Source organism: Astyanax mexicanus, chromosome 2, assembly GCF_023375975.1.
Source record: "Astyanax mexicanus isolate ESR-SI-001 chromosome 2, AstMex3_surface, whole genome shotgun sequence".
In the NCBI taxonomy this organism is placed as follows: Eukaryota; Metazoa; Chordata; class Actinopteri; order Characiformes; family Acestrorhamphidae; genus Astyanax; species Astyanax mexicanus.
In genome coordinates, this window is record NC_064409.1 from 54,854,479 (window position 1) to 54,879,112 (window position 24,634).

The following is a 24,634-nucleotide window of genomic DNA, read 5'->3' on the forward strand; positions in this document are numbered from 1 at the left end:
ATTAAAGCTTGTTAGCTAAAATTCTTTACAGTTTGTGGCTGTTAAAATGTTAACTGTTTTCTGTCAACTAAATAAAGGATAAAGGTTTCTGGTTGGTTCTACTGCTCGATTGTATGTTTAACTATCCTTTTAAACCATTGGTCATTTTAACATTGCTCATTATTAAATATGTTTGTGTTTCCGTTGAAAACGTTAAAATGGGTTATTGACTATTTTAGAAACGTCTTGATATGATTGTAGTAATTAAATTTAGAGTAATAAACCCTTCCTCAGAAACTTACCTTCATAACTGAGCGTAACAGCGCAGTGTGCCACAGTCTGTTCGCCACTAGATGGAGACAAGCACCACTCTAATGAATACCAGAAAAACACAAATAAGAGCCGCGCTGCCAGGCTGATTAGCTAAATTCATTATTTACTATTTTCCCATTTCCGCTGGTGATGTGTTTGAGTGAAGACTGATCATTCGTAACTTCTCCTAACGCATGATTTAATCAAACGTAAGTTACTGAATATTTCACTCATCCTCTTATCCAGTGTGTATGAGGTTAAATGCACTGACAGCAGTACTGCTGTGTGGTTTCTGGCTCACATGTCTTCTCACAGCTACACTCTTTAAAATAACAGAGGTGCTGCACATTCTTTATATCTGGAAACATTTAAAATGCTAGTTTACCACCTTAGTAAACCTTTACAAGTTTCTACACACCCACATATTCCCTTACAGAAGCAAAAGTGGTTCTTCTGTGTTAGCTATCACTCAATGACACCTTTGTAGCACCTTTATTGTTTTGAAGAGTGAAGCTAATAATTACTTGTTAATAAGACCCCTAATTCATTTCTCTAACTGAATCTTACTTGTACAGATTATTACAGTGCAGACCTCTTGTGTGAGCTTTAAGAGTCACAGCAGGTGAAGAGGAATGTTGGATGGTCTGAGCACCACACTGAGATACAGCCATGTCTCAATTATTCTTTCACTATTCAGAAATACACAATGTGTCCAAATGTTTGTGAAAACTCCTTCCAATAAATGCATTGTTCTACTTTAAGTTTTACTTATTGCTGACACGACTTTGCAAATTCACACTCAGAGCCCGTGTGTAGAAAAATTCCTGTAAAAAAATAGAGCCATCACACTAACAAAAATAAGTACAGATTTGTACTTAAAAGAGTACAAAGCTTGTTTCTAGGGCTGTAGCTTAAATTTAGGTACAACAGAGTACCTTTCAGTGAAAAGCCCTATCCGAACGGGATTAGTTTCTCAGGGGGACATCTGTGAAAAGTATTTTACACTTATATTCAGTGATAAAACTCTTGCATTCAGACTGCAATTGAAAAAACAGGAGAACCAGTGAATTTTTTGCCTTTTTTTTTGGTCACATGACATTATGTTCAGTAGCTCCTCCATTTCCACTCGCTGTTGTGTTTACGTAGAAACCTGCGCCCAAAGTGTATTTACGATGTGTGGCAGTGGACAAATAGCTATTTTATTTAACTCGAAGTGACAAAACTCAGAGATTTGTGTCCGGACGGGACTAAAATTACCGAAGGACCACAGAGTTTAGCGAAAAACAGTAGGTAATTCAGACTGTAATTTTCTCAGAGGACATCTGAAAAAAAAGTTATACCGTACGTTTCTTCCTTATTGTGTCAATATGGTACTGTTCTCTGCACTGTGATGAACTAAAACTTAAAAGGATAAAGAGCACCTCAACAAATACCTCTAAAAAACTACTTCTAACCTCATTTCCTGCTCCCCTTTTTCCCCTTCCTCCTCTATTCCACTCTTCCCCTTTGGCCTGCTTTAGGCCCTGTCAAAAAATATTTTTTACTTAAACGTTGATGCCCTTTATTGCTAAGGTACATAATTATATGTAAGTCACTTTGAATAAAAGTGTTCGCTAAATGTAATGTAATGTAATAAAGTAAATTAATTCAGGATTTTTTTTGTTCATAATTTCCAGTGCCTCAGTTTATTCTATACGTATCTGTAAGTTTTCAGAGATCATGCACTAATATGGCCGAAATGAACACAGTGTACAGACAGAAGGCTTCTTCTGTATCCATATTTAACACTGAGCATAAATAAGCCTTTAACAAGATCTAAAACAACTGATTTCACAGCAGTTTCTTTAGCAATTTCGAGTGGGTTGTTATGTTGTTTGTTATATTAAAATTAAAGATGATGTACTGTTTTTAGTGGCACTATCCTACATTATGAACAGTATACAACATATGTTGCATGTTAAATCACTAGCATTGGTCCTCTAACATTAGTTAGTTTAGAAAGTGCAACCCTATGCCAGCATACTCTCTTTGATCTGTGTGTGGTGCCAGACAGTGCTGAGGTACACAGTTTTCATGTTTCTGCAGCTTGTGTGTGTGTGTGTGTGTGTGTGTGTGTGTGTGTGTGTGTGTGTATGTGTGTATCTTTGGGGGGTTTGGGTTTACTCCTGTTCCACCTTGGCTAACACAATCAGATAAACACAGTCAGCGCACCACCAGGTGTTTCTTCTTGTATGGCTGTCAGTCATATTAAACATTTTCCAGCCACTTCAAAAGCTATTCTCATCAGATTTTGTGGAAAATACCTCAGCTGTAAGAATGTGCTTCCACAGCACATGCATGAGCAAAAACATCCCTCCCTCCCCTGTCTGAAAAAAAAGAAAGCTGGCAGGTGCTCTTCCATAACCACAAAGGATGTTGGTTCCCACCCTGCAGCCTAAACAGTTGACATAAGTGGATTGATCCAGTGTTAAAATGATGCTATCATTTGCCAGCTTTCTACAGGCAAATATGATGAAGCCATGTTTTCACAACTGTTTAAATAAGTGGAAATATCAGGTGTAGTACTTGCTGCTGCCGTAAGCATATTTTGTAGGCATCCAATATTATGGGTTACGTGCACTGCATTAGAAGGTGGCTTAGGTATAAAAACATAGCACTGCTGTGCTTTTCTGAAGGTTCCATGATGTTGCAGCTGAATGCACCTAACTGGAGTTCTAGACACTTTTGTTGAACCCTAATGCACCAATTGATTAATTGGAAGGCAGGCCAAGCAAGGCCTAAAATGAGAGGTGAATGATTTCAGAGATTATTTGAGTCCAAATACTCCAGTTCTCCTAAAACACATTTTCAGAAATACATATTAAGATAAGGCCAATGAAAAACATTGGTAAATGAGCTGCAGCTAAAATTGCTTAAGTATTATGCAAGATTTTTCCTCTCCCTCAATTTCTTTACTGTTTATTCCCATCTGTAGGAAGTCCTATTCCTGTAACACGTGATGTGTCCTGATTAGAAGGCATTTAACAATGGATCTCTGAGCCCTTATTGGGATTTTGAACCAAAGAAACCCACTAATTTGAGTATTTTCCTTGTTATAAATAACAATAACCACTCTATCACCATAATTTAATCTGTAATAAACATTTCATGGCCATTTCTTCATAATAAGCATAAAAAATTGATAGTAGTAGATAGCTAAGACAAAGTACTACTAGCTAGCTAATGTTCCCCTTCCCGCAATAGATAGCAAAGGCTAAATAAATTAAAATAGAAGCTAATTTCAGCTCCTTATCCCAAACGAAATAAGAAAAAGACAATAATCATTAATTGCTGTACCACCTAAACCCCTGTTTGAAGACATTTGAAGTTAAACCTACAGTTTAGTAGTTAAGCAGCAGTTAGGTTGCTAAACTTTAGCACTTCACTGCTATATATCTGTATAGGGTGCTTGAAGGGTGTCCCAATTTGTATGAGGAGGATTTCACTCCTTCCCCTTGTAACTGTGTTCTAAGATTTAAAAATTAAAAATAGGATTGGGCGTTAACATGCCTTAACTTGACACAAAACTAATTTCGTCAGGGTTGTGTGGACATGTTATGTCTGATCTTTTAAAATCAGATTGGAGTCACTTTCATATGTGGTACTGTTTGGCTCAATATTGCAAAAAACATGACTTTTTGCTTCCTCCATGATCAGGTGCCTGATGAAAGGATGGCCTTCTTTCATTGGATTGAGTTTGTCGGGAGGTTGTTGATCAGACGGAGATGCAGTACTAAAAAAATGTGAGTTGGGAGAATGTTTCACTAAACTAAAGTTGAGTTAACCCAATTAAAAATACCTTAGTTATTTACTTTATCTTCTTCTGTTAGCATGACTTTACATTATTTACAGTCTACCTGTATAAAACCATATAACATTATGCTATTTAAATCTCTCCTGCACACACTTAAACAAAAGAAATCCTGTATGGTACTGTAAAGGATTTCTTTGATTTTAAAGAATTAAACCATATTTAGTGCTAAATAAAACCATCTTCAAGGTTTTTTTTTTACCAAGACAATGCATAATTTAACCAGTCAACTCCAAATTGTTTTTCGAGTTGAATGCTGTTATATGGTATAAAACCATTGTTTTTCAGGTTTGATTCAGGCTGGATTTTTCTCTGGTGACAGTTATGTTGGGACAGTGCTGCTGACCCTATTTGCAGCTTGATTAGAGTGCGATTGGGAGGAGCGACAATAATCCAACAACAAAAGACTGCAAATGATGCTTCCATGCATGCCTGTACCAAAAGAGGCACAGAAAAGCTATTATAGAATCAGCACAGAACCAGCCATGGAGAAATCAACACCTAACGCTGATCTTTTTATTTAGGTGGAGTTTTTGACAGTGTGTAATGACAGAACACTATAGGAAAAGGACACAGCAGATGACCAAGTACAACTGACTCTAAAGGTCACTTTGTGGTTTAAAGAAGACTCACAGTATTTGATAGTAGACTGTAGAAGGTAAGTGACTCATTACAGTAATTGTTACAGTGGGAAACGTATGAAGGTACTGAGGCTTTAAGAAACTTTCAGACTGTTCGGACTGATACCTAGCTCTTAATCATTGCTAAACAATCTGACTAGACAGTTCATCTGGGGAGAAGTGTGTAGATTGTGGTGGGCTATAGCATGTTATGGTTTAGAGCTATCAGTGCTGCTGACATAAAAGATATAAAAAAGAACACATAACATGTTGGTTGATAATTAAAGGTCTTTTAAGTTCACATATCCAGTAGAAAAAAAACATGTGACTAAAGAGAGAGAGAAGACAAATGAGGGGAAGAGACACAAGCAAAAGTAGTGAGAGAGAAAGAAGAGCAATAGAGAGTAAGCAAAAATGAGAGAACATGAAAGAGAAGCAAGAAAGACAAAGAAGAAGACAGCAAAAGTGAAGAGAGAATAAGGACAGAAAGAATAAGAAAGGGGGAGTGAGGAAAAAAGAAATGAGACAGAAATGGGAAAATTAGAGAGAGTAATAAAAGGGAACGAAGACAGACGGAAATCAAGAAAAAGAGGGGGGAGAGAAAAACAGATAAAGAGAGAGAGAGAGAACACATGATTAAAAGAGAATTAAAAGAGAATGGGAATAAACATGGAAATTAAAATAAACTATAAAGACAGCAAAGAAAATAGAGATGCCAAAGAAGGTGAGAAAGAAACAGAAACAAAAAGGGGTGAGGAAGGGAGTACATGAAAGAGACTTAAAGAGAGAAAGTGAGTGAGAAAGCAAGCATGAGAACAAGAGTGAAAATGATGAGAGCAAGAAAAAGAGTGAGTGGGGAGAAAGAAACAGAGTGAAGTAAGAGAGAGACAAACAAATAAAGAGAAGTGAAAAAGAAAGGGAGAGAGCTAGGGAGATAATTTAAAAAAGAGAGTGCAAGAAAGAGTGAGTCAGCACAGAGAAAAATTAAGGGGTAAGGGAGAAACAGAGAAGGGTGAGAGAAAAAAGAGAGAAAAAAAGAGTGTGAGAGAATAAAGAGAGAAATGACAAGGAAAATGGAGAGGGAGAGAGATGGGAAAGAGTGAGAAGAAAAAAACAGGGCCAAAGTAAAATTGAGATGAGAGAGAAAATAGAATGATAATGGGAAGTGAGAGACAAGAAACAATAAGAGGAACAATTAGGAGAAAGATGATCAAATAAGTAAGATAGTGGGGATACAAGAGAGAGAGGGGATGTGTGAGAGAGAGAGAGATAGAGACAGAGAGAGCTGAGAGTTAGGTCTCTCAGTTAATGAGGACTGGAAAACTGACAAGTTCTGTGTCCTCAGATGAGAGGCTTTTAGTATCTGTTTTTTCCAGCAACATCAGTTCCCATTCATTCACTGTGACCGCGACTGGATAGTGTTAACAATAGAGCATTCACTAGCAGACCTCCATCCATTCAAACACATTCTTCTGTGTACCATGCACTCCTAACTCTGAAAGCAGGAAATCATCCCACTCACCCATGCAGACAATAACTTGTGTACTCTTCTGCATTCCACTAATAACATAACCATAACCCAACCAAGACTAGACAAAAGTTTCTAACTGTTTTCATGTAAAAGCCACATTTCCCTTCCAGCCAGAGGACACTTGCCTCCCACGAATACAGCAAAACATAATACACAAGAAATTTCTCTAAAACACTGATGAGAAAAACAATAGCTGTAATATCATCTTTCCACAAGCTGACCCAAAAACAGCTGACTCACTTCTTCTGCCCATCTCTGAGGATGAGGGTGGTTTCTGGCTTTCCAACTGTTTACTTCCATTCCCACACCAACACTGTTTACCTCACACCATCCGAACCCCATGCTTCAGTAATGTTTCTACAGTCAACACTTCTCTGTACAAACACACTCAAATCCAACACCAATGCACATGCACCCATATGACCTATAGTAGGACCGTGCTCTGCACTATATGTGATCTCCAATATCACATGTATTACATTAAGGGAGTTTCCACACCTGTAGTTGTTTTTTATGGTCCAGATCAGTTGATAAGTTTGTTTACTTGGAGTGTTTTTTCCCTCTGTTTGGTTTGGTTTCTCACAGGCATTAACTAAAGTGCTCCAAAATACCCACCAGTGACCCATGTGTGCACTCTGTGTTCTCTGATTGGTCAGTGCTGTCAGGTGCGTGAGCAAGAAAGTATATATAGTGAGAAGATTCTGTGTTCCAGCACGTGCATCTGTGCAGTGTGAAGCTGCTTAAAAATGGCTTTCAAACACAATGATTTTAATAGGGCGTGTAGCGCAGATGTACACGTAGTAAACAGAGTCGCGTTGCTGTGAGCAGTAAACGCAGCACACTCGGTGCGTGTAAACAGCATGGAGCAGAGACAATGTTTGTTCGTAGCTGTGGTGATTAGCTTTACCTGGCGAATATGTTAGATGAAACTGCGACTTATCAGCAGTTTAGATCAAGTAAAAGGAGTATATTTAAGAGCTGGGTCGGATTGAGACCAGACCACATTCTCACCACAAGTGAACCGCTCCAGAGTTCGTTTGGGACCGGACCTCCTTTAGGTGGTCTTGTTCCGGTCCTTTGATCCGCACCCGTATGCAATTACTGTTTTCACACCTGCTCAATCAAACCCTTCCGAAGGGTTCCAACCAGGCCTGGACAATAATTTGATATCTGTATTTATCGCGATAAGAAATGTTTCAATAACGGTGATATCAGTTTTGTGGTATATCGATATGTATTAGAATCACGGACAGGCGTTTTTTACTGGCGTCAGCTCGCCGCAGAGCTGAACACATTCAGCCCCCGTAGCTGGGCTACGTCAGTGCGTGATGACGTAATCACACAGGCACGTAGCCAGATAGGCTAGGCTAGGCAAGGCTAGGTTAAAATGGCTAGGCTAGGCACTGTGCACGGCGCTGCGTGTGAGATAATCCCTGAGCCGCCTCAGTGAGAGCAGTAGACAGCGTCAGTCTCACAGTCAGAGCACATACCCCCCCTATTGGTAATAGTTATATAGGCTTATGTTTGACAGGGATGTCATGTTATTATTTTGCTATATGCAAATAAAATTGAGCATTGATTTATTTTGACCACTTTTATTTCTAAAGTATTATAGTTTTTGTGAAAGGAGGTTTCAAAGATATAATTTAAATTTTCAGACAGTAGTAGCTACATATTTCCATTAGATAGATAGATGATGTGCATATAATGAGGGTATCTGATGCCAGCCATACAAACATACACAGTTATATAAAAATTAAATTTGCAGTGCAAGATGCAGGGATTGCAGGGCTTCTTAGCAGTTTTCTGAGGCCTTTAAAGTATTTATATCGATATCGAAATTATATTGTATAGACTGAAATTTAAGAAAAATATCGTGATATAAATTTTGGCCATATCGTCCAGCACTAGTTCCAACGAACCAGAGTTCGTTTTAACCAGACCAAATAGTGATGGTGTGAAAACGAACTAATACTGACTACTCTGTATTGAACAAAAATACAACAAGGAGTCATTCTGTAATATCTTACAAGGACATTTCTTAAGTTTGTTTGTTGTGAGAACAGCAAAAGTGTTTTTTAAGGATTTTTTTCCTCATGAGAACAAAATCTTAGGGGCATTGCAGCCAATACTTCCAGTTAAACACAACCACTTCCATATGGAGACAACAAAGAAGAGAAACTGGCAGAAAAGAAACTTAGGTTTAAAAATTTTTGCTCAGTTTACAACTGTTTACAATGTCAGTCTTTTGTCTTTTTTTCGTAGGGGAGAGTGGGGTAATGTGAGACATCGGGTAATGTGAGACACCCCTTGTATCTTGGCAACTGAACACAATTGTGGTCATGTGACCATTATGTTGTCAAGTCCCTCCCATTTCCCACTACTAGGAAGAGGAAGTTGTTGCTGGTGCTGTAAAGGTTTGGGTTTTTTCACAAAAAGGTGTTTTCTGCATGTAAAAGTAAATTTTCTTGATTTGAACTTAATCAACTATTTTATCAAAGTAAATTGATTCAGGTATAAAAACTAATATCATACATGCTTATGAACTTTCAACATATCAAACCATGTGATTGATGGTAGTTGAAGATTAGCCTGATTTGCTAGAGATTATGTTTTTTCAAAAATGGTAGCTGTGGGGTAAAGTGAGACAAATGATGTGGGGTAAAGTGAAACACCGTCCCAGCCAATTGGACTAAGAAACATTGTGCAGGTGGGCTAGAGTGTGATTACATAGATTATATGATTATATGATAAGAGATTACATGACTATATGATTCTGTAGGTTAACTTTCCAAAAGCAAAATCTATACTAATGAATACTGTACTTTTTAGGAAAAGAGTGGTTTGGCAGATTCCTAGCACTTCAACATCTCTCTGTATGAACTCCTGAGGCAACATCTCTGCGAAGGGCTACAACTTTTAATAAAACAACAGTGAGGGAGTTCTTCGAAAATCTCGCTGTAGTAATGGACAGGTGACAGAATCAATTCTTTAGTTGTATAAGTTTTATGGAGACTTTACCTGTAATTTTTGGCTTTGATTTCAATAAGGTTCTTCCCTTGTCTCTCATCTTTAATAGACACGCATTCCCTCCACACATGATTTACAATGTGGATGAAACAGGTGTCTTTACAGTTCAAAAACCACGGCAGGTGCGCTATACATGATATAACAGACTAATAGTGAGTGGGTTGTGATAATGACAAAATATTAATGGACTGAATTTCCATGATTCTAACACTAGTCCGATATTAGTTATGGAATGTGTGGTTGTCAATCTAGCTGTAAGGATTGTAATTGTTACAACATGTAATGTTAATGGTAGTTTAAAAGTGGAAAACATAAGTACACCCCCAACTGGTTCACTTTACCCCCTTAATTTCTCTGGTCTGTCTTAGTTTACCCCTGAGTTGGGGTAAAGTGAGACACAAGACCACTTTTTTTAAAACAAACATATTTTCATTGTCCTTTGTCTTGAAGACATTCTGATAACTTTAATAGTTAGGAAACATCCTGAATTAATTGGAAAAATGTAAAATTTACTTATATATCATTGTAGCTCAGCTAGCAAGGGGCAAATGTAAAAAATGGCTCACATTACCCCGCTCTCCCCTAGTAAGTACATTATCATGACCTTCTCCTTTATAGTCATGTTTGTTGTTTTCAGAAACCTTTAAATCTGAACTGCTCTCTAGTGTATGTATTGCGCAATATTGCGGGTGTAAGATAGCAATGAGCATTGCAACACACCTTGAGCAGGGTGCAACATAGGGCCCATATCATGGTATTTCTGGTATGTGAAGATCAGTCAGTTTTGCAACCATAGACAAAAACATTTGACTTTCTTTATTTTCTTTGATTATTTTATTTTTTTGGAAAATGTTTAATATGTGAAACAATGAAAAATATGATGGATGTGTGAAAAATGCCATAAGTAAGTGGCTGATTGCTCCCCACAGTCCATGTAATTATTACAGTTACACTGACACACATTTACACACACACGCACACATTCACACACACACACATACACAAAGTCCTGCAATGACAGTAGCGTTTTTGCTTTGCCACAGAGTTTTGGACGTCCATCTGCATGTGGACTTGCAATAAATAAATTATTGCAGAAAATTGCTTTTGATTTATTGTCATATGCGCTGATAGAAAACATATTGGTCAGGAATGAGCTATAAAAAAATGTTAAAATACCAGACATTTCTTTTGGTCAGCACATTTGACAAAAATGCAAAAACTTAGCAAGCGAGATACATCAGCTTAATATTTTTTATAGATGCTGACAAGTTGAATAAAAAAGAATAGGCCCAGTCTTCAGTTTAGACTAAAAAAATCTGTTTACAGAGACACCTCATGGGAAATTCTTTCCCAGGCTTGGGTTATTGGGCCTCCTAAGTGTACAGAGAATCAAGCACGATGGAAAGATCAGTACTGTAAGAGGAACTTAACCCCCTTCATCTGGATTCAATCAGACCTTGCTCAAATAAAACAAGACAGGGCTCTCTTATGTCACATAGGCCTGTTGAAGGAAAATGCAGCTTCAAACAGTAGAGATTTAGCTGCAGACATCATTTTTGGGGAGGTCTCCGTGTGGTTGGGCACGCTGCATTGTTGTGGTTTGAGGAGAGCCGTAGTGACTTCACCATGTTGTTGTCTTCAGGCACCGCTTCAAATCTCTCTGCCATCTCGATCCTTACAGGAAATGCAGTGCTGAATCTCTTTGGACTCTTTAGGAATGGTGTGAAATAAACTTTAGAGTGATTAGTTCAGAGTCTAATGAAAAACATGTGTTGGTTTTTGCCACTTACTTAGTTTTGTAGCTTGAAATTATTGGGAAACACAGGCTAGTTTAAATATAGGGAAATTGCACTCAGAATGTAATGACTGTGATCAATTACCATTAGTGGTGTAAGCCCGTAAAATGATTCATGGACTATGTCTTTATTCTTGATTTGGTTTTTGCATTCTGGAACCATTTAAACCAGGAAAGTCTGTTAAACCACTGGTTCAATGTCTTTCATGGTACTGCAACAAATAAATAAAATGAAATTTACAGACATACTTGATTCCTATGTTCTACACAAATACAGTCATTCTATGAAAACTCTTAAATTAGCATTTTATTAGAAATAACCTTACCCCTAATAATTTGTGCATTTATCTAATCAATTAATTGTGTGGCAGCAGTACAATGCATTAAAATCATGTAAATATGGTCAGCTGCATTAGCTAATGTTCATACCACTGACATGTTGGTGGCAGATGGACTTTATAATTATTTATAGAATTGCTAATCTCCTCGGATTTTCAGCACTACAAGCTCTAGCGTTGCAGTTCTCCTGTCAAAGACACCTTGTTGTTAAAGTAGGTCAATAGAAAATGACCAGACTGGTCGGAGCTGGCAAAAAGGCTACCGTAACTGAGATCTACTGTATATCTACATAATATACAGTACCTTGAGGCAGGTGGAATTCAGGTCAGCCAAGAACAGAACAGTGAGGCTGCAGTGGAAACAGGCTCAACAAAATTGGACAGTTAAAGTCTGGAAAAACATAGTCTGATCTGAATCTTGAATCTAATCTTGATGATAAGGTCTGATATTGACACCAGCTTCTTGAATCTATGGACCTGACCTGCCTTGTGTCATCAGTCTATCAGTCCAGGCTGGTGGAGGATGGGGAATTCTTTCTTATAATTCACCCATTATATAAGTCAATCACTGCTTGAATGCCTCAGCCTATTTGACTATTGTTTCTTACCAGTAGTCATGTGCATCCTTCATGACCACAATTTTCCCATCTTCTATTGGCTACCTCCAGCATAATAATGCTCCAGGTCACAAAGGTCAATGCTACAAAATTTGAACTGGTTTCATAAACATGACAAAGAGTATAGTGTTGTTCAGTGGTGTTCCCTGTCACTAGATCTGAATGCAAAGGTTACCTTTGGAATGTAGAAGAATTGGAAATGTGAAACATTAAAACATTAAAACAAATGGATGGTGCAAATGGAGGTCATGGCATAGTGTTGCTTATTAGAGACATTTCTGCTGCTTAGATTGTATTAAATGGTATTTCATTTATTCATTTATTTGACATAATATTAACATTTCTGAAAAGCCACCTAGAATATATTTACTTCATATTCGCCCTTGTTCTAAATATAGAATGTGTACTTTTTGTCTGCTTGCAATGTAAAGAAAAATAAGTTTGAACTCTATTTTATTTGTCAATACACATATTTCTACTTCTGCATTTTCCAAAAAAGTCGTGATGGTAAAGCATTTACACTTTTATAGTGTTGCCATTTCTTCTTACATCACTTAAAATACGTTTAGGCACTGAGTATACTAAGTGATGAAGTGTTTCAGGTGACGTTTTGTTCTAATTCTTTCTGCAAACACACCTTAATGTGTGAAAAAGTACATGCTGTCACATTTTCTCTACACATTCTCTATTGGGAACAAATCAGGACTGCATACCAGTACAGTACGTGTTCCTTCTTTTCTACAGACATGCCTTGGTAATGTGTGAAAACAATGTTGTTGTGAAGATAGCATATGCTGTTATTAAAGTGTAGTTGTCTGCATTAATGCTGCATCACATCAGCTCAGTTGTTTTTGATAACTGCTGATAACAGTTTGGATGGTCTTTTCATCTTTTGTCCTGAGCTCACAGCTTATAGAAAAACTGTGTTCTATAAAATTCTGATTCTTCTGACCACAGTGCATGATTTCACTGTGGTATGGTCCATCCCAGATGCATCTGAGCCCATTTAAAGCAGCACTAGGTAGGATTTCCTTGATTTTTGATCTTTTTAAAGAAGTAAAATTACAGCTTGAAAAAAGGAATAGCGGTGCTCTCGTGTCTGCACCGGGCTCCTCTGAGCTCAAACCAGACTCTGTAAGTTTTCTGAGGCGGCCGCGACCAACGCTCGTGAGAACTGCGACCTGCTTTCCGACATTTAGTTCTAACAGTTATACAAGGACTACTGGTTCATTCTTTACAAACTAACATACAGACACTCTGGCATGAGCTGGAAAGAGACCGAATATGTCTGTGAAAGCCAGAAAACGAGAAAGAAAAACTAATCCGCCTGAAACATTTATTACACTCTGCAACTGTAGGGGGAGCCCACGAGCACAAAATCTCAATCCTACCTAGTGGAGCTTTAAGTCAACACCACATATGGATATGTTGAACCTAAGGCCTCTGTTTTACACAGTAAAGTTTAAAAAAGGAGTGTTTGTGAAAGTAGCTCAGTATTGTACTGCTTTACAGTATTCCAAAATAATCCCTTACCTATGCGGTTCAGTCAGCTATCGTTGAATATAAGTTCTGCCTTTCTGTTCTTGAATATGCCTTCTGAGGGATCAGAAATTCTAGGAGATCATGCCTTTCCTCTTCAAACACTAAAATTACTCCCAGTTCCGTCAATGGTTACATTTTTTATTATGCACTGTGGAGAGAAAATATACAAAATTGCTTTTAATTTTTTAATAATTAAGTTTATTGCCAAACTTAAAATATTTGCTTTTCAAAGACTTTCATGGATATTGCTTTTGTACCAGTTAATCATTAGAGTCATTGTTTGACATCACCTATTGAAAATCATATTACTATTTTGGATCAAAAATGAATATTTGAGAAGTGTTTATTTATTTGCTTTTTCATACTTATATTCATATATATATATACACACTTTTTTCTGATTTGAGGTTGTGTTTCAAATATAATGTATGCTCATATTAAGATGCATTATACAATGTTGCTTTTCTCATCATCGTTTTTTGTGGTTGGAGGAAAATTACTGCAGCTTTTCCTAAATGATTGCAGTGACAGTCATACTAACTTTTTCCTGCATTCAAGGTCATGGTTTCCCTTACGTTTATGGAAATTACATAAATATTAAGCTATTATACCAAACTGTGGGGAACTAGAAAGCTGAGTTTCTTAAACCACATCATGAATACTGTGTTCATGCATGGAGTTAAACACTGAATGCAGCAAAACCTATATAGGAAAAAGCAGGCATTGTATTGCTGAGGAATCTGGAGCAGCTCACTGACCCACACTTTCACACTCATTCCCCATCTCCTTTGATTGTGCTTGCCAAGAGCCCCCAACATATGGTCATTTTTCAAAGGAGAAGGTGATTTCCCTGATATCCCTCTTTTGATTTCTGTATTTCTGTAGGTGGGTGACTGATCCATGCAGACCCAGGGGTGATGGCAGTGTCTGACCTGCTGACTGTAGTGCTGTGGGGGTTGGTTGTTGTTCAGGGTGAGCAGCTGAAACAGGCCCACACTCCTCTACTGCCCCATCGGCCGTTTGTGGTGGTGTGGAACGCACCCACTGAATCGTGCCGTCTGCGTTTTAAGGTAAAAAGGAATTATTAAAGAATTATTGAATGAATTGAACGTAACTTTATCTACTTTCGCAAATCTTAAAAAGTAAACTAAGCATAATATAACTGTGATTTCTAGTTATTAACAAAAGTTGTACAGTAATTATATATATTTTTTTTAATTGAAACAGACAGAGACATTCAGTCCATTTTGAATGGAAGCCACCTTAGTGGGGGTATATTCTCATATGATTTTAAGTAAATATTTTACGTACACTGACATGTGGGGCCTGCTGCATTAAATGTAAATGTGATTCTTGACAATTCTAACCTGGTGCTGCTGGTCACAATCATTACTACTTACTATGTTACATACTGTGGGTAGTAATACCTTCTATGACCAGTATGACACACGTGATATTATGAACTGAGGAATGACGGATACCTGAACAACTTTGGAAATGGAATGTTCGATGCCTCTGACACTCACTATCAGACCTCAGTTGAACTCTGATAATTTACATTGCCTTGCCATGAGCACACTGTTCAGAGGGATCTTCCATAATATACTTGTGATTTCTAGTTAAATATGTAGATCACTAAACAACCAGGCCTTGATACACTAGATACTTATTAATGTACAAACAAATATGGAAAGGTTATTTTGGTATGTTAGCAGTATAGGATTCTTGACCTATAAAAAAAAAAACACATGGAAAAAATTCATTGGATAGCAGTATGTGAATTGATATGCAGGTTTACCTCTGGGAACTGTTTGGTAATTCCCACACTTGCAACATGTGTGAGGTTGTATCTTGTGATTAAGTACTCATGGCAAGGCAACATAAAAAAAATTGAGTGAATAAATAAAGTTTGAGTAAAGTCAGAAGTGCAGTGGATGGTGTTGATTGTAATCAGTGGCATCTGGCTAGAATTGTGTGTGTAAAGAGACAAACAACTACAGCAGAAATCACATCCTCATTCAGTGGGACACAATACTAGTCTCATGGCACATCAGTGTAGTCATTTTTATGTGTCTGCAGATCCTATTCTTAAAACTTTCTAAAAGTCTACCTCAATTAATCAGTGAATAAAATTATGTTTAAATGAGGGTGAAAAAGAAAGTGTCTGAATTGTATTTTCTGAATTATTTGGTGACTCATTCCTTTTAAATGCTATTTAATAAACTAAATATGTGATTTTAGTGATGTCTTTTATGCCTTACAATGGTTTTATTATGTATTATTTATTATTATTTAATTGACATTAAAAAACAAACAATCAAACAAATATTGAATATTGAATATAAAATGCATTCAAATATATTCATATCTATGTCTATAATCATTAAATAATTTAATGAATTAATTTAAACAGCATATAAAAAAAACACTGTAATACATTTTAATTGTTCTATTAAAAATTCCTAATAATCCACAATCATTTTCTCTCTTTTGAAAGGTGGACCTGGATTTAAGTGTATTTGACATTTTTGCTAACCAAAATGAAACACTGAGCGGCCCAAATGTCACCATCTTCTACCACAGTCACCTGGGCTACTACCCTTATTACACCAGCACTGGAGTTCCTATCAATGGAGGCCTGCCTCAGAACCAGAGCCTCAGCAAGCACCTCAACAAAGCCAGAGCTGACATCGACAAGCTCATCCCGTTCAAAGACTTCCGAGGACTTGCTGTGATTGACTGGGAGAACTGGCGTCCTCAGTGGGTGCGCAACTGGGGCTCCAAGGACATCTACCGGAACAAATCCAAGGAGCTCATAAGAAAGGCTCATCCTCGCTGGCCTCAAAGCAAAGTGGAGAATGAAGCCAAGGAGACTTTTGAGAGAGCAGGACAGGCTTTCATGAACTTCACTCTACAGCTTGCAAAGAGTCGCCGGCCACATGGCCTGTGGGGCTTTTACCTGTTTCCAGACTGCTACAACTACGGCTACAAGCAGCACCCACACCGATACACGGGAGAGTGCCCCAATGTGGAGCATGTGCGTAACGACCATCTCATGTGGCTTTGGAAGGAAAGCACAGCGCTCTATCCATCCATATACCTGGACTATGAGCTGAAGTCTTCACCCAACACTGTGAAGTTTGTGCACTATAGGGTCAAGGAGGCAATGCGGATCGCCTCGATCGCCCGGAATGACTTCACTCTGCCTGTGTTCGTGTACTCCAGACCCTTTTATGCCTACACATTCACTGTGCTGTCTGAGGTGAGAAAGCAATGTAATATAGTAAAATATATATGTCCAATATACTGTATATTTAATGTTCAAAACACTTTGGAAAAATATTTTGTCTTAAGCAAAAAACTTCATTTGTTAAGAGGCAATGTAACTGGTTATATTTAGATTAAGGCCCAATCCTATTTCACCCATTGGCCCAACCACTTATCCCTACCCCTCTGTTTGCGTGTGCACGCAAAGTGGTAGGGATAGGCTTTGAATGGGATGGTTAACTGAGATTTTGCATACTTAAAACAGGGGGATGAAAATCACTGGCAAGATGGTGGCAGAAGCAACCAAAGAAACCAACAAATGATAGTATTTTCCTTTTTTAAAATGATCCTAACCACTATATTACCATTGTTTAAAATAAAAAAAAACTTAACATATATTACCATATGTTGAATGTGTAGTTTAATGACCATTTTTTTCATAACAAGCTTAAAAAATTGTTTCAGTAGCTAGCTAGCTAGCTAACCTTCCCATTCCACCTTAAATGGTGCAACATACAGAAGAGGCTGCATTATTTAAGGTGGAAATTATTATTAATAAAAAAATTAAAGTGAACAAATGCTAATTTCAGCTTTACATCACAGGGGAATTAAGGAATGGACAATAATAATTCATTTCTGCCACACCTGCCCCATTTCTGAAGACATACAGTACAAGGCCCTTAATTTAACAAGCAGCTAGGCTGCTGAACTTTAGCCCTCCACTGCAATATATCTTTATCAGCTGCTTAAAGGGTTATTCTAAGTCTTAGAGGCAGGATTTCACCCCTAAACCTTGTAAATCTGTTCCAAGGGGAAGGTTACACTCGAAAACAAGGGGTAGGGGTACAAAAGAGAGATGGGATTGGGCCTAAATAGTTGTTTTCTATCACGCAGACATTTTGTCAGTGTAAAACATATTCTCAGAAGAGTGCATGCCAGTTGCATACTACACACTAATACTATAATTGTTGGTGTGGCGCCAGTGAAAACACCAGTGCCTCTTTGTGAGCTACCACATCTTGTGGGACACTGGGGTTCAATCCTGGGTCTGGGTGACCATGCTGGCCTACACCAATAACAGTCCTTGGGCAAGACTCCTAACACTACAATGGCCCAGCTCTGTAATAGGACTAACCTTGTAAGTTCCTCTGGATAAGAGCATCAGTTAAATGCCATAAAGACCATATAATATATGCACTATATATTAATCTAAGTAGTTTGGGCTTGGCATAACATTCTAATCACTTTCGTAGTAATTGGTGAAGCATTACTATGGCAACAAAGTGGTTCTTCTTCCTCTTTTAATGTTGTACTTGCATTGTTGTCTCCCATTTTTCCAAATTGTCCAGGCAATATTAAGGTCCTCTATTTTTGTTACTTATAACATTGTGAGACAAAAGTTAACTTTAAAACAATTATCAAAAATGTATGCATTTTAATTATTTGAGTAAACTCAAATCTGACACTTCATCAATACTATGTTCTATATTGCCTAAAAAAATGTATTAGGACCAATAACATATTAATACTATTCCTAGAACTTACTTACTTTGAATAACACAATACTTAATACTACATTCACTATTCTGAAACAAGTATTTACTGGTTCTTATGAGATTAAGGGTATTAAAAATGAGTTCATGTTGTAGAAGTTACTGTCTCTACTATCCACAAAGAAGGTTTTCTACCAGATTTTGGATCATCACCACCTCACCTTATCTCCAAACCTATCCCCTTTTTCTCAAATGTTGATTTTTGATGTCTCAGAGGAGGTATTTGTGATTCTCACTTAGATGACATTTAGAGATTATCTTTGTCACAGACTTTATCTCCTAAAATTGCTTAGGAGAAATATCAAAAGACAATACAATGCTGAGAAAACTGAGTGGTTTAGACACATATGAGTTTTAGTGAGATCAGGTGGCAGTCTGCCAAACCTGGGAATCAAACCCACAAACCTTGTAGTCCAGTGCTCTAACCACTGAGCCACCACTACCCTAAAAGCTGATCCACCACTGCTGTTGAGATCTATATTAAACCTCATGAGAAGACATGTGAGATATGTGGCCCACTTATCTCAGGGGACATATTTGGGCATCAAGAAACTTATGCTAAAGTCTCCCCTGTCTTTTCATCTGATTGTATTGTTGTCTATTAAGGAGATCTCCTTTAATTGTTCTTTCCTGTAGGACTTCCCAACTCATTTTAAACACAGTTTCACTGCTCCAAGGCTCAATGCTGAGGCACCTTCTACTCATTTATCCTAATGTCTACAATAAATTGATTCATGTTTATTTGCTAATTCTCTGACTCTAACTTCTCAACTTAAAGTAGCTTTATTTATTTATTAGAAGACGTGTCCACCAACCTTTTGTACATATAGTTAGCGTATTTATATGTTGTATGCAATATGCTGTCAAGAGTAGAACCCTTTGTAGCCACCCTTATTCCTGTAAAGCATATGGAAATCATCAAAAGCACATATTGTTTCAATCACTGGTCCAGGACTTGATTGACGAAGTTGATGAAAACGCTCCACTCTTAAACATCTTGAATGCCTTAGATATGGTAAAACACTCACACGTCAAGTAATTATGAATGGAATGCTGGATATCAGGGGTGGTACAGGAACAATAATATTTTCACTTTGATTGGGTTATCCACAGTTATACATTTTGTGGCACATCAGGGCAATGTTGGAATTTAGTGTTGGAACCTATATGACTTTCATATGCTCTTATTGATAGGGAATAGCACGCAACAGCTTGGGAGGTCATCAAACGTCATGAGCTCTAAAGAAACCAAAATTATGCAACATGCAGAGACATTTTAACAGTTTAAATTAATAAATTAATATTAATATACTGTACCATTTCTCATGCAAATATGATTATGTGTTGTTAAGTTTGTGCTGTTGAACTCTTTACAGAGTGACCTGGTCCACACCATAGGAGAGAGTGCAGCACTGGGTGCAGATGGAGTGGTCCTGTGGGGTTCTTCAGAGTATGCTCGATCTCAGGTACACAGATTTTAGTAGTCCCAAGTCACACATCATTAAAATAAAGTTTAAATTGAACATTCCTGCAGACTCGTGAGTCACTGCTGGAGTTTATCTCTGCTTATAAACCTCGCCATCTGGACTAATGTGGTTTTTATATTGAACATATGGAAGGATTTCAAACAACCTCAAAAAACAAACACTTTCAATCAGTATTTCCTTTATTAGCGAATTTAATCATCTTACGGACGTGTGCAAAAAATGTAAATAAAAATAAATGTAAATCTTGAGTGTTGCTGCCAATTTGATTCATTTCAAAGTCAATTAACTCAGTTACAAATAAAAAACAGTAAAAAAACAGTGGCTCTGTAAATAAAATTATAAAAAAATACAGTAAAGTTTTTTTTTTATTGTTCATATTTAGATGCAGATTCTATGTGTAATGTCAATATTCACCAGAAGGTCAATCCCAAACTTGCTGTCATTTGAAATAGCAGCGTAACAGTCATGTCTCTGTTGATGATGACGTGAAGATTCTCTAGCAGCTGATGATTTATGACAGTGGTGTAGTACTGCCTAGGGGTATGCCCTTATGTGTTTTCATTCAGTCCCTGTTTACAGAAAGCATAAAGACGAAAATAAATACATTATCCTCCTAGCCATATAAACCCGCTTTTATTACTTATTCCTTAAACCCATTATAGCTCTTTATGTAATCCTACACTTTATTGCTTTAGTAATTAACACGTCAAAATCAGAGGCCCCAAAATAGGACAATGAGGGACTCCAAATCTGGTACACTAAAAGACTACACAATAGATTTTAATATAAGAGTAATAGTAAATATTTACTCTAAGATTTAAGGTGTTTAATGTGCCGAATGATGCATTTAATTAGTATTTTGAACTCTTCTTTAATGATTGGATGTATAAATAGAGTTTTACAAGCCTGTTTATAATCATTTCATTCTACCTTAGCATCACTATAGCACACAGGAGCTACAGATAAGAGTTTTTTTTATTCTGTAAATATTCGTCCATATGTGTTGCTCGTCTGTTAAGAAGGACCAGGAAGGCATGGGTGGAAAAAGGCTGCCTCGGGTAGGACCCACCTGATGCTCAGAGGGGGCACAGGTTAGAGTCGATGTGACAGAATTCAATCTTACCTGAACTGCAAGAAGTCAGTGTATTTTCACAGTTTTTGTTTATATTTTCTTGCACGCACTATAAATAAAACTCACCTTTTAAATCTCATATGCTGGATTTATTAAATGCAAGGTGATGAATCTCAGAGATGTGTGTTCGGAAGGGACTAAAATTACTAGAGGACCACAGAGTTCAGCAAAAAACAATAGGTAATTCATCCTGTAATTTTCTCACAGGACGTCTGAGAAAAACACATACATGATTTTTCCGGACGGGAATAAAATCACAGACGACCCCTCATAAAAAAAAAATAGTACGCCAGGACCCCCTAAGAAACTAATCCTGTCCGGATAGGGCTTTTGTGATGTTCCATCAAATTGTAAAGCATAGTCACAGTTATCAGCTACAGCTATCCCAATTGTTTAAAAAACAAAACCCATAACCAGAATATCGGTTCATATCTAATGACTGAATTTTGCTTATGTCTTTGCAGAGAAACTGTCTGACAGTGAAAAAATATATCGATGGCCCACTCGGCCATTACGTCATCAACGTTACTTCTGCAGCTAAGCTGTGCAGCAAGGCTCTGTGCAAGAAGAATGGTAAATGTGTTCGCAAGAGCATGGACTCTAAAGCTTACCTGCATTTAAACCCCCGTTTCTTTAACATCCACCTCAACCGAGCCGCCCGCGGCCCTCGTTTCCATGTGAGCGGACACCTCAACTACCACGATATACTGGACATGAAGCACAAATTCACCTGCCAGTGTTACCAGGGCTGGACGGGTATCTACTGTGAAATACCTCAGCTCATCCACCCACTGCCTCCCAGATCAAACGACAGTTTCCTGCCTGAGCTGCTGCTCGTGCTGTCCCTTTATTTCTCCTGTCTGTCCGTCATCATTTTTCTTGGACTGTGTCTCATTATTAAGTGTCTCATCTTATAAACAGTGTTGTTGAAAAGGTTGTGGACACATGTTGAGACAAAGTGCTTGGACATCCAGGCTAGAGCACACTGACAGGGCGAACGTTGACAAGCATGAAGCATTTGAAAAAAATCTTAAATGTTTTCTGTTCCTTTAATTTAGTTCATTTGACTTGAAAGTTCATTTTCTACCAGTATTGGTGAATCACTGTAGCCTTTATTTAATAGAACTGTAACAGGAAGTCTGTTTATGTAGTTATTCTACATATGGAAACATAACAAAAAATAGTTGTTTACTTGGAGCATGGTCACTCCTCATATCTAGAGTTATAGTAAATTGCCTGAAAGAAGACAAACAAAATGCAGCCTGGGGAACTCTGAACAGCCACTGTGAGAATGCACCAAACTGTAATGACAAAGTTGGTTGACCAAGATGGCTCAGACTTGGTTAAGGCTCCAAAACACTGTCTTCCTACAGTTGTGCCTATAAACTTTGAAGGCTAAAACAATATCTCTCCATCTTGAGCTTTTTTCATCTAAATGAATCACTCACATAATGTGACAGTTATCCCAACTCATACATGTACAGCTCTGGAAAAAAGAGACCATCTCAGTTTCTGAATAAGTTTCTCTAATTTTGCTATTTAAATGTATATGTTTGAGTAAATTGTTGTTTATTCTATAAACTACAGACAACATTTCTCCCAAATTCCAAATAAAAATATTGTAATTTAGAGCATTTATTTGCAAAAAATGAGAAATGGCTGAAGTAACAAAAAAGCTGCAGAGCTTTTTGACTTCAAATAATAAGGAGAAGAAAACAAGTTCATATAACACTCAACACAAACTCAAAAGCCTAGGATTCAGCAAAGGTGAGCTAATATTTTTGACTGCTATGTCAGTTAATGCTGTACCAAACTGAAGGATTGTTCTTGTAGAGCTGAGAAATGCAGCCTACATTCAGAGCATTTTCTAAGATGCAACAGAGTTCTCAGTTCCCAGTTACCCAAGGTTTTCTATGCACAGTGTAAATTGTAAAAGGGCAACCTGAAAATAAAAAGTAGCAATAGCAAACTGGTAGTTTTTCATATAGTTTAATATTTCATTAAATGTAAGGTGTTCTAAATTGTAAGGAAATTGTAAAATCATAAATATATGTATTTGTCCATGTTGTAAATACAGTTGTACAGTACACATGTGTTTTTTCATACTATAAAATGTAAAATGGCATATTAACTAGCTGCCATAGCAAATGCTAACTAAGCTATAATACATCTTACTTAATGGTAGTTTATTTTTAATCTGAGTTAATGCAATAGGTTGAAGTTTGAATGTTTATGAAGATGCACACCTTTTTGGTAGCATCAACTATGACCAGTAGTCTACAGGGAAGTCTTTTAGAAGCCTTAACTCGACTTCAGCTACATTGTGAACATTGACAGTGTTGTCTAGCACTACCAAATTTGCACAGTAACACAAATATTCTGTTTAGATCTAAAAAATAAAAAGAGCTTGCAACATATTCGTGTTAAAAATACTAATGACCATTTATTGAAAACATAAAGCTGCACAAACCTTGGATATGAACTTTAAAAACATATAAAAAGTACAGAACAAATGAAGGATGTGAGACCTTTAAGAGAATGGAACAGAAACAGTCTAGTCCAAACAAGCTGCCAGGTGTGTCCGACACTCTTTTAGTACAGGCAGTATTATCACACTGGAGGCATGGGTTCATGAGCTTTATCACAGCCTGCAATCTAAAACAAAATACCATCAGAAACTGATGTTATATGTGTAAAATGTCATGATATGGCAGCTTCTTGAGCGACGCCCAGCACTTTGTAGGTAGAAAATAAATACCGCAAACTGTCTGATGATCTTTCTGAAGGCCGATGTTTCTTTATGGAGCAGCTCATAATGTTTCTTAGCTTTTTGCTTAGTAGACTTTACTGTAAGTCCATGCTGAAACTGTGTGTGAAGAAATCAGGGTCCTCAACCAAAGACCAAAGGAATGTTGCGCTGCTTTCCATAAACTGTGGCCTTGGGCAAGATTCGAGTATTTATTTGCCTTTGTAGCATTTATTGATCCTGGCGCACCAAGAATTACTGCACACGAAGGAGAGAGGAATGAAGAAAAGGCTGCAGCTTGCTGGATCACACGCGCACACAGAGACACACCTTGCAGCTGTTGGTCTGGACCAGAAAACCTCCAGGAACACAAATGTGAAACAGGATCTGGAGGTCACGGAATTCCAGCAGTTTGGCAGGGTGGGATACACTTATCCAACACAAGCAACGGCAGCAGACCCCTTGCCGGGAAAAGGAGAGGAAGAACACGCCTTACCGTGCAGCAGAGCGAAGGTTATTGGGTCTCTTTACTGAGCAATCCAGAGGGAAACACATCAAAGAGGGTGTAGACTTACTTACTGTTAGTGTGTGTATATGTGTGTGTGCGCACTGAGGAGAGGGGAGAGGTACCATGTGGCTGTACACGTGTGTGTGAGTGTGGGTGCATATGAACCTACAGTACCTGTAGAAATAAGCTCATCAACCAGCTGGTTCTAAAGAAAAAGCTGCTTACTGGTGATTCAGGTTGTGCACAGTGCTCGGCCTCCTACACATGCAAAAATAATTGAACCCAGAAGGATCTCATGGTTATATGTATTGAGTAGTGTTTAACGCA

General features: G+C 37.6%; 1 protein-coding gene across 2 annotated transcripts; it reads left to right on the forward strand.

The window, feature by feature from the left end:
• The first annotated feature begins 348 nt into the window (after positions 1–348).
• hyal6 (hyaluronoglucosaminidase 6) lies at positions 349–24,398 on the forward strand. 2 transcript variants are annotated; one of them, XM_022672245.2, is made up of 7 exons: positions 349–500; positions 3,988–4,073; positions 4,666–4,799; positions 14,500–14,684; positions 16,112–16,876; positions 19,811–19,900; positions 21,518–24,398. In XM_022672245.2, the coding sequence occupies exons 4-7, from the start codon at positions 14,532–14,534 to the stop codon at positions 21,968–21,970; spliced, it is 1,461 nt and encodes a 486-aa protein (XP_022527966.1). In that variant the 5' UTR covers positions 349–500; positions 3,988–4,073; positions 4,666–4,799; positions 14,500–14,531; the 3' UTR covers positions 21,971–24,398. The 2 variants fall into 2 exon arrangements, with proteins under 2 accessions (XP_022527966.1, XP_007246617.2); XM_007246555.4 differs by lacking the exons at positions 349–500; positions 3,988–4,073 and having other exon boundaries at positions 4,436–4,799.
• The last annotated feature ends 236 nt before the right edge of the window (positions 24,399–24,634 follow it).